At 58.0% G+C, this 10125-nt stretch overlaps 1 protein-coding gene across 2 annotated transcripts; it reads right to left on the bottom strand.

Annotated features, from left to right (window-relative positions):
• Window positions 1-145: 145 nt before the first annotated feature.
• On the bottom strand, window positions 146-7436 carry HOMER3 (homer scaffold protein 3). Of its 2 annotated transcripts, XM_061188613.1 has the most exons (11): window positions 7310-7436; window positions 6626-6755; window positions 5630-5711; window positions 5386-5542; window positions 5003-5134; window positions 3898-4005; window positions 2770-2891; window positions 2099-2255; window positions 1655-1768; window positions 1459-1545; window positions 146-612 (listed from the first exon to the last, which is right to left on the bottom strand). In XM_061188613.1, the coding sequence occupies exons 3-11, from the start codon at window positions 5641-5643 to the stop codon at window positions 421-423; spliced, it is 1083 nt and encodes a 360-aa protein (XP_061044596.1). In that variant the 5' UTR covers window positions 5644-5711; window positions 6626-6755; window positions 7310-7436; the 3' UTR covers window positions 146-420. The 2 variants fall into 2 exon arrangements, with proteins under 2 accessions (XP_061044596.1, XP_061044595.1); XM_061188612.1 differs by lacking the exon at window positions 6626-6755.
• Between the last annotated feature and the right edge of the window lie 2689 nt (window positions 7437-10125).

The following is a 10125-nucleotide window of genomic DNA, read 5'->3' as shown; positions in this document are numbered from 1 at the left end:
CAGAGCCATGTGGCCTGGGCATGCCCCTGAGGCTTTCTGAGCCTCCCTCATCTCTGAGTGGCTTACCAAACCCTACACAGACTGAGGGCAGAGGGTCCAGTGACGGCGACTAGGTACTTAGGTACTCACACACCACACACACAGCCACGCTTAGAAATGTAATTTGGGCACCAGCACGTGCCCTGGGGGAGTCTAGAAATTCTACACGATGAGCTCAAAAACAGCCCGTGAGCTGTGAACAGCCAGGGCCGGCTGAAGTACTGTGGACAGGCCCTCCCCAGGCTGAGTCGGGCCCCAGTCCCTGCCAGGGGGAATGGCCCACCGTGCCGCCTGCGGCCTGGCCCGTGCCCCAGGCGGGAATCGTTCATGTAAAACTAGCTCCCGCAGGCCCCTGCTCCCACGTAGACCCAGAGGCCGGACTCAGGGCGCGCCCTCGGCCAGGCGGGCCAGGCCCTCCCGCAGCTCGCTCAGCTCAAACAGCCTGACGTCCAGCAGCTGCGCGGCCCGGCCCACCTCGGCCCGTGCCCGCTCCCGCTCTACCCGTGCCTCCTCCAGGCTGCGCTCCGTTGCCCGCAGCTGGTGCTCCAGCTCCGCGTTTCGGGTCTCCAGTTCCTGCAGGGAGAGGGCAAGCAGGGTTGGGGGCCCCAGCAAGTCTCAAGGGTCCAGCATCTGAATGCTATCCCCACGGCCTCCACTCTGGGCCAAGTCCTCTCTGTCTCCTGGCCTCCTCCCTGCCACCTCTACCCAAGACACTCCCTGGTGCCCTGATTGGAACATCATTGAAATGACCACATTCCTCTTCTGCTCAAGACCCTCGTCACCCATCATGCTGGGAATGAAATCCATACCCCTCCTCGCTCATTCCAACCCAGGCTTGCTGGCTTCCTTGTGGTTCCTTGAACATACTTTCTCCCCACCTCAGGACCTTTACATATGCTGTGCACTCTGCCCAGGAAACAACAGGGAGCATTCCCCCAACTTCTCTCTGGGGGCACCAGCTCCTTTAACTTCTCCCTCCTGCCGGACTCACAGGACATGCTTGAAGGTTTCTCAGATAAAGTCTTCAGTGAGGGCCAGGCCAGCCCACAACTGGGTACAAATGCAAGCTCCTGACCTCAGGCTGGGAATGTGTGAGGATTTGATGGGGTCAAGAATGAAGATTCAACAGAGACTCAAAAACTGCTTGTTGAATGAATGGAAGGAGATGAAACATTGTACTAATAACCATCTTTTATAAACCACCCACTGTGATTCAGTCCTTCCATGCACCTGGTCATCCAAATCCTTCACAACCTTAGATGTCTTCCTGACTCCATTTATAGGTGAAGAAACTGAAGCCCAGGGAGGCACATAGCTGCCCAGAACCCACTAGGCAGGGAAGATGCCAGGTCTGTCCTGTATCAGAGGCTGGCTGCCATGGGTGGTCACCCCACCCCGCCTCACAGCAACCGCACACACCTGCACCTTCTGCTGCGTCTCCTCACGCTCGGCGGTGTCTGGGGCCTCACGGGGACCACCAGTCTGGCTCTTCAGCGTCTGGATCTCCTAATGGAGAAGTTCCCAGAATCTGTTCTGAGAGTCCTGGCTCCCCCATGGGAGATCAGGGAAGGCAGGGCCCGAGGAAACACAAACGCATACAGACACGCTCACACACCTGGTCCTTAGTTTGCACTAGTGCCTCCAGCTGCTCCAGCGACTGGCCCGGTCCCTCCTTCTCACTGACTGCGGGTGGCTCGGCGGTGGCAGCCTGGGCCTCCAGCTCAGCCACCTGTGCAGACAGGAAGGTCAGCCCCTGATGCCCCAGCCTGTACTCTCCTGATCCCTGGGGAATATGCCTGACCAGCCAAGCCCATGACTGGGCACTAACCCCTTCTGGTTGGGGCTACCACCCCGCCTCTGGCAGGTAGGTCTTTTGGGTCTGACAACCCTCTGAGGCTGACATTATTTCAGACCCATACTACAGAACAAGAAACTAAGGCTCAGGGAAGTGATTTGCCGAGATCACACAGCCAGCCAGGGAACCCAGGACAGATAGGAGGCAGGGGCTTCACAGTGGTCCGGGCCAGGTGGGGTCTCTGGGAGGGAGGGGCTTCCTCACCCGCTGTCGCAGCCTCTCGGCCTCTGCGCGCTGGGCCTCCAGCTGCTGCCTCCACTGGGCGGCGGCGGCGTTGGCCTCTCGCAGGGCGCTCGCCAACTTGTTGTTACTGTCCTGCAGCGCGAAGAACTCGGCCTCCCACTGCACCTCGCCCACCGAGCTGCGGGGACGCTGGAGTCGGCAAAGGGCAGGGCGGGGCCTCACTGGGCCTGAGGCAGGGTGAGGTAGGTGCTGGGCTGGGGGCGGGGTTATGGGCGGGGTCAAGATACCCCGGGGCCAGGGGGTGGGGACTTCCCGGGGAGGCGGAGTCTTGCCGGGGGTGGGGTCAAAGTAGGCGCTTTGGTGTCAGTTCAGTGGGACACAGTCGGAAGGCCAAGCAGGATCAGCCCAGGGGATGTGGACAGAACAAAGTGGGTGGGGAGGCACCCGTGGGTGTAGAATTAGCCGCGGGAGATGTGGACAGGCCGGGGTTAGCCCCGAGGAATGGATGAGGCAGGAGCGGGGTCGGCTCTGGAAGGGGCATAATCTGAGTGTCTCCTCTCCTACCACAGGCCTTGGGTTCAGTGTCAGATCCCGCCGCTTGAACAAGTCCCCACAGTTTCTGAGAACTTCCTCTCCCCTCTTCCCCCGCCCTTCGTCCTGCCACGCCCCTGTGCCCCGCCCTACCCCCTCACCCCTCGGACAGCATCTTTCTGAGCCGTTCGCGCTCAGCGGGGCCGGGAGCGTCCGCGCTCTGGCTGCGGAATAGCTTCTCGTCGCCGGGGCCGTTGGAGCTGACGAGGGGGCTCGGGGGCACCTAAGAGCATGGGCAAAAGTGAGGGCACAGTAAGGGCTGATGCTACTTGGGTCGTGACTGAGGGCAGGAGGTCCTTCCCAGCTCTGGGATCTGATTGCTCCTTTCCCCTCCTCACCCACCACCCAGGGCTCCCGATGGCCCCTTTCTGGGCCCTGCCCCCCACCTTGCCTGCTGGGCTCTCACCAACCCCCAGGAGCAAACCTGATGCAGGCTAGCCTAAACCCCGGGAGATACTCATAATCTGCAAAGCGGGGAGCAATCTGAAACCTCCATGCTGTTCCCTCAGAGCAATGACCTTCCCTGGGGCCAAATTTCAACATCCATTTAAAATTCCTACAGGAAACCCACTCCATCAGGCTAAATTCATTATGAATCCACCTGCTGCCTGGACCAACCTACTTTTTCTTCTCCTTAATCCCTGTGCCCAGCCCTGGGCCTGGCACACAGTATGTGGTCAATAAATGATGCTGAGGGACTTCCCTGGTGGTCCAGCGGGTGGGACTCCGTGCTCCCAATGCAGCGGGCCCGGGTTTGATCCCTGGTCAGGAATAGATCCTGCATGCATGCCACAACTAAAAGTCTGCATGCTGCAACTAAGAAGCCCGCATGCCGCAACGAAGATCCCACGAGCCGCAACTAAGACTCGGTGCAGCCAAAATAAATCAATAAAATAAATAATAAATATTAAAAATAAATAAATAAATGATACTGAATAAGTTAGTGGGGGAAAACACCCAGGGACAGTTTTTTACTCTGTCCCGCTACTTAGCCATTTCAACTTCCACATTTCAACTCTGCCCTGTGAGTTGGTTTTCTGGCCTTCCTTGATCTAACATTTGGACAGCCTATGACACGCTCCCATAGCACCCACAGCCCTCTTCCATGGTCCTTGCCATGGATCTAGTTTTACATCATCTGTGCGCGTTTGGTCCTGGGAACCGGCACAGCACCTAGACCCCCGAATATCAGTTGAGCTCCTGGCACGCATGCGACAGGGAGTGCTGACCTGGTGGGCAGTGAGCCCCAGGGCTGGACTGGTGAGCTCTCCCCCATCCTGAGATTTCTCCCGTGCCAGCCTCGCTGCTTCCTTCACTTCCTGGAACTTCTCAGCAAACTAAGGAATGGGGGGCAGGAACAGACAGTCAATAAACTCCCAGCCCCCTCCCCCCGGGTTCCCACCACATTAGCTCCACCCAGTTCCAGCTCTGTCGCTTTGGAAGGAACTTTAGAACTGAGTGCATCCCCTCCTCTCATGAACTGGAAGAGTGGGAAGAAGGCTTGGAAAACGATGCCCAATGAGCAGAGTGGGTATCAGGATGGGGGGTGGGTGGGATGTTCATGGAGGTGTATCACATTGAGCCACCTTGAGAAAGGGACCCCCTTTCCCTCTCAATCAGGCTTATTTCAGCAAGGAGAGCCTCAGGTGGGTGCTAATCTGTCTTTCATTTCCAGCTAGGGTAGGATACACTTTTTTTTTTCATTTTAAACTAAATTTCCTTAGCTTGAAAGTAATTTTTTAAAGAAACATATTTACAGACATACAGCCACTTGATTTGTGCAAAGGGGCCAGTGCAATTCATTGGGAGTTGCGGGGGGTGGTAGATGGTTTTTTCAAAAAATGGCCCAAGAGCAACTGAATACTCATGTGGGAAAAAAATACTCCTACTTTAAACCTCCGGTAGAAATTAATTCAAAGATCTAAATTTGAAAGGAAAACTAATGCTTCTAGAAGAAAAGCGAAGAAAAGCATCATGAACTCAACAGGATTCAGAGAGCACGAACCATACAGGGAAACAATGGATAAGACAATACTGAACTCTAGAAACAGCAGAGGGTGGAGGGAGGCGATAAAGAAGGTAATGCCAGGGGTGCGGGGAAGCACCCAGCCCATCCTAGGCACCCAGAGAGGGGCAGGGTGTGTCCGAAATCAGAGCAGGTGGCCAACAGAACCAGGGAAGTGGGAAGGAGCTACTGGCTTGTCCAATTCTGTAGGCCCATTCTGCAGCTGGGAAGATGGAGGCCCAGCATCTGTCCAGGGTCCCACAGTGCACCCCCAAGAGAAGACCCAGCCCCAGCCCCATTCCTCCCACCATGTATCCCTGCAGGCCCACCTGAGTCAGATGCTGCTCAGAAGCAAAGCCAAGGCCATAGACGGTGTTGGCGCGACTGTCTGCCCACTGCCCGAACTTCTGGGAGGTTTTGGTAAATGTCATGTTGGGGGTGACAGTGCTGTTGATGATGGCCTGGGGAAGGTGGTGGGGAGAAAAGTTCCCGGGTGATGGGACTGGTAATAATGAATGTGAAACCCCCAGGGGTATAGTTTGTATCAGCACCTCAGAGGTCCTTGGTCTGAGCCATTTCAGGAGGAAGATTGAGACCCAGAAAGACTCAGGGTACTCCCCCGGCCCCCAAGGCACACAGCAAGGAAGCGACTGAACCAGGCTTGTCCCTGGGATCCTTGGCATCTGCCACCCCACCCAAGCCCCACCAGGACCTTGGCACCCCCAAGGCTGATGATTCGGTAGACATTGCGGGTGGCATCGTAAAAGTAGGAGACAGTGAGTGCGTGTTTGCCCGCGGGGATCCAGTTCCGCTTGGTGGCTGGGTCGATCTGGAACACGTGTGCCCGTGTGCTGAAGATGGGCTGCTCCCTGCATGGGGAGAGGGTGTTCAGCGGGGGCCAGGCACCGGCCCCCCAGGGGACTCAAGGCCAAGCTTTGGTAGAAGCAGGGGCTCACCTGGCTGTGGACATTGGTCAGGCTTGTCTGGGTGGGCTCCAAGGGACAGCCAGGGGGATGGTAGGAACTGCTGGCTTGGCCTCTGGGGGGACAGGAGGTTTGTGAGTGTCCCCGCAGACCAGGCTGAGGGAGGCCAAGCATGTCCAGCCCCAGGACCCACTTCCAAGTACACCATTCATAGAACTTCAATCCAAAAGTGAGGGAACCACTCAGCAAAAAGACCCCAACTCTCTCCATTGGGAGGAAGCTCTTGCAACACCCTGGGCAGGAGACGGCCTCTGATAGGAGCCAGGTGGCATCTAACAGCCCAGCATAAACCTCACATCTTCCTGGTTACTGGACCCCCAGTGAAGTCTTCTCAATCTCTGGGCTCGGTGGAGGAGGCCAAGGTGGCCAACTCCTGTTCAGTACTTCCTGACACTTTCGTCCATCACTCCTCAAAGCAGGGCCTCCATCAAAAAGTGGGGCATTGACAGGTGCCTACTGGGAGACCAGTCCCCCACTGGACCCACAAAGAGACCCCTCAGCTTCCACTGTAGGGCAGAGGCACACCTTGGAGTCAAAGTCCAAATCCCCAGGGAGCCTCCAGCCTAGTTAAAAAGACAAGATGTGGCTGAACAGGTCTACCGTGGTGCCCACCCATCACCACTCAATCCCAGTATCATGGGGCTGGGCGGGATCCAGGTCCACGAGGGACCTGGGGGAGGGGGGGAGGCAAACTAAGGGAAGGGAGGCCCGGACTCGGTAGCCTCCGTGGTCAGAGGGGGGAATGGCGCCCCACTCTGTCCTGGGCAGCTGCTGTCCCGGTCACAGGGTCTGAAACCGGAGCCCCTGGGTGGGGGAGGGGCAGAGACTTTGGCCGGGGTTGGGGGTGGGTCCTGGGTCGAGCCAGGGTTCCGGGGCGCAGGGGTCCTAGAAACTCAGGCCCCTCCTGGCCGGACGTTCCTGCAGCGGACGTTCCTGCAGCGACTTGCGGCATTGGGAAAAGTTACTCACCAACTAGTCATGCGCCTCGGACGCTGCCGACCGCGGGGCTCCAAAGGGGAGCCCGACTCCGCCCGGTGTCCGGGATCCACAATTGCGTGCGGGGGCGAAGCCCCACCCCAGGAGCCCCAGTCCAGGGGATCTGATATTCAGTCAGGATCGAGTTCCCAGGGTCAGGACCAGGGTGCCCTATGCGCGCCCCAACTTCGGGAAGTGCCGCCCCCGACCCTGGAACTTCCAGGATCCCTGCGACGCCCCCCCCACTCCGGGTCCAGAACTTCGGGGACACGTTATCTACCTCCTGCAACCGCAGGTCCAGAGCTTAGAGTATCCTGCGCGCTGTCCCTGACTCCTGAACTTCGGGGAACCCCCTGCCACCCTTCCATCCCCGGGTCCTGAATTTCGGGGTTCCCTCGCGTCGCCCCTCCACCCCAGGTCCGAAACGTCGGAGACATCTTCACAGCCTCCTCCAATGACGGGTCCGGAACTTCGGGAACCGCTCGCACTGTCCCCTCCCCGACCCCGACTCCGGAACTTCGGGGTCCCCGCGCCCTCTCAAGCCCTGGAACTTCGGGGCTCCCCCAGCTGCCCCCAGCCTCCGTATCCGGAACTTCGGGACCCCCAGCGCCCTCTCCCCGGCCCTGGAACTTCGGGGCCCCCCGCGCCCCCAGCGCTGGCTCAGCTGGCCGGGCTCACCCTGCCGGCTCGGCGCCCCGCAAGTGTCCGGGCGCTAAGCGGGTGCGGCCCCGCGGTGCCGACTCCCCGCAGACGGGCGCCCCGCTCGCTCGCTGGCTCCGGGGCCCGCGCCCTCCGCGCCGCCCTCCGCACCGCCCGCGCCTTTGTCTGCGCCGCCGCCGCCGCCGCCCGCGCCGTCTCCGGTCCCATCGCGGCGAGTCCCGACGCGGCCGCCGCCCGCCCCGCCTCCCCGGGCCGCCGAGGCCGCCCCGCAGCGCCCCCTACCGGCCGAAGGTGGGGGGAGAGGGAGAAGGAGGGGAGCGAGCAGGGAGGAAGGGGGGAGGATTGGGGACGAGAGGTTAAGAAGGGTGCGGAAGGGGACAGGGAATGGGGTGGAGACAGAGACCCAGACCTAGAGACAGAGAGATGGAGGAGAGAGGCAGAGACACAGGAGACAGACAGACAGACAGACCTAGGTGGACAGAGGAGAATGTGGCCTCATCCTCTCTTCAACGGGGGCCCTGACCCTCGGGGCCTCTGCTGCTTTTGCCCGTGATGGGGAATCAGGTTCCTCTTCACCCGATGGGAGTCCAGGGGCAGGGCACATCTGCTGCCTTGGTGGGCTCAGGCGCCTGCACACAGTAGCTCTCAGTGGCTGTATCCAGAAAATGAAAGAGACCTCAGCAGAGAGGGGGCTGGAAGATGAGAGAGAGGCAAACAGTAGGCACTTAATGGGGCTTAATCCCAGGTCCCCTGCTCAGAATCCTTCCTGCCTGCTCTCCCACCTCACCCTGATCCCCAGGTTGGGTCTTCTGTCAACCTCGGGGCTTCTGTGTCCCCTAAAACAACTGTAACAATGCCGATGAGGCTGGATTAGGATTATCGTTGCTGTGTTATAGGGTCCCCAAATCCAGGTGGAGGGAATGTCAGTGTCCACTTGCCACCAAATGGGTGGATTGCCTGGAGGTCCACAGGCGCAGGTTTGCCACCTCTGGTCAGAGGGAGTCCACCCCTTCCTACACTTGCTGGGAGAGGGTCCTTTTAGAGCCGAGCCAGGATCTCCTGGTCTGAGCCTGCCTGTGGAGCCCACTTTTCAGTCCTGTATCTGCCCTTTCTCTGGAGACACACAGTGTCTCCAAAGTCACAGAGTGCCATCGGGTTCATGGACAGAGGCACCGGGGCTCCTCAGAACCAAGCCCTGCACTTCCCTGAAGCTCTGACTCACATGCCAGGTTTTTGCTTTTCCTCTCCTCTACCTCCTTTCCCTGTTCTTGTCTGTCTGTTTCCGCCAACAAGAATCGCATATCTGAGCTGGTAGCTTCCTTCAAATTACCTTTAGGTGAATCCCAGATCATGTCATTTCCGGAGACTTACTCCCAGGCCAAGATCTGAGTTTTTCTCTCTCCAGGCCTTTGCCCAAGCTGTTTCTTCTACCTAGAATGCCCTTCCCAAAGGCATATATTCTGTTTCGTCCTTCCAGGCTCAGCTCCACTGCCCCCTTGCCTCCTGGAAGCTTCTCTAACTATCCTGGGTTTGGAAGGGATATCACCCGCCCCTGTTCCACCACCCCATCCCTTTCTGTGGGATCCCTGATCTATTTATTTGTTCGACTGTGGCCAGAGCTGGCCCATCCTGGAGCCCCAGCCTCACTCAGCATGAGAGGTACTATCACTCCAGCTAGGAAAACAGAGCTGCAGACTCAGTTTCCCCAGTTGCCTTTAACTTCACACGGCATCTGCATAAGCAAAGGATTTGGCCTCGCTCTCAGGCCCGAAGCCACAAAACGCTTGAACACTGTAGGGAACAAAGAAAATACCGTCTGTTCTGTGCAAAGAATGACTTTTCCTTATTAACGAAAAAAAAAAAGAAAATTTAAAAATTAAAATTAAAAAAAAAGTAACTGGAAAGGTGCCGGCAGAGCCAAGGCTTCTGGAAGCTGCTCGGTGTGTGCTGAGTGCTGGCTGGCTGTAGAGCTGGGGCCTTGTGGCTGTTCTGTGGGGGCGGCTGGGCGAGGAGCCTGGGCAGACTTTACCCCTTATGAGGGCAGGAGGCAACAGCATGAGGGAGAATGGGGTCCCCTCTCAGGTCTCCAGGAAGGACAGGGATGCAGCTGGCCTTGAGCAGCCCTGACCTGAAGTTGTCTTTTAATCAAGTTCAAACTGAGGGAGTGATTTTGTCAGTGTAGACCTCAGTTTTCTTGCCTGGAGAATGGGCTGATGCTTACAGGGCTGTGGGTGGGGGGAGGAGGCAGGAAGGATCCAGGCAACACCAGCAGCTTCTCACTGTCCCCTGGGTATAGATGGGTAGGGGGCTGCCCTGAGCTGCCACTACCACCCCAGCCTGAGCCCTCTTCTGCCTGGTTCTTGGGCCTCTCTTACTGGGAATGTCCTTGAGGGGCGAACAGAGGCCACCAACCCAAGGTGGCTGACTAGTAACAACAGCTTTCTCTTGGGGCTGAGGAAGGACATGAGGGAATGAGCTTCCTGTCACAGGAGGAACCAAGCAGGAAATAGAACAGCTTGTTCGGCTCTAGGGCAGCCGCATTTACAGAGTGGCTCTTAGAGGTCAGGATCTGGCCTCTGTCTAGTTAAATCTGACCCAAGCTTTGGGCTGAAGTTATATTGTTTCTCCTCCCTGGAGGGTTCCTGTCCCACCAGAGCAGGGGAGGTCTGTCACACTTCCCCAAAGCCACATGCCCAACCTCATGGCATGAGTCACAGTGGCCACTTAGATCTGTTTATGTCATGATTTGGTTACTGTCTACTTCTTCCATGGCTCTGTCTCTAGAGCAAGGCCTGACTTGCAGCAGGAACTCTGTAAATGTTTCCAGAAGGAAG

The sequence above is a fragment of the Eubalaena glacialis genome, chromosome 4 (assembly GCF_028564815.1).
Source record: "Eubalaena glacialis isolate mEubGla1 chromosome 4, mEubGla1.1.hap2.+ XY, whole genome shotgun sequence".
Lineage (NCBI taxonomy): Eukaryota > Metazoa > Chordata > Mammalia > Artiodactyla > Balaenidae > Eubalaena > Eubalaena glacialis.
Note: the sequence above shows the minus strand (reverse complement) of the source record. Positions and strands in the feature narration are given on the sequence as shown.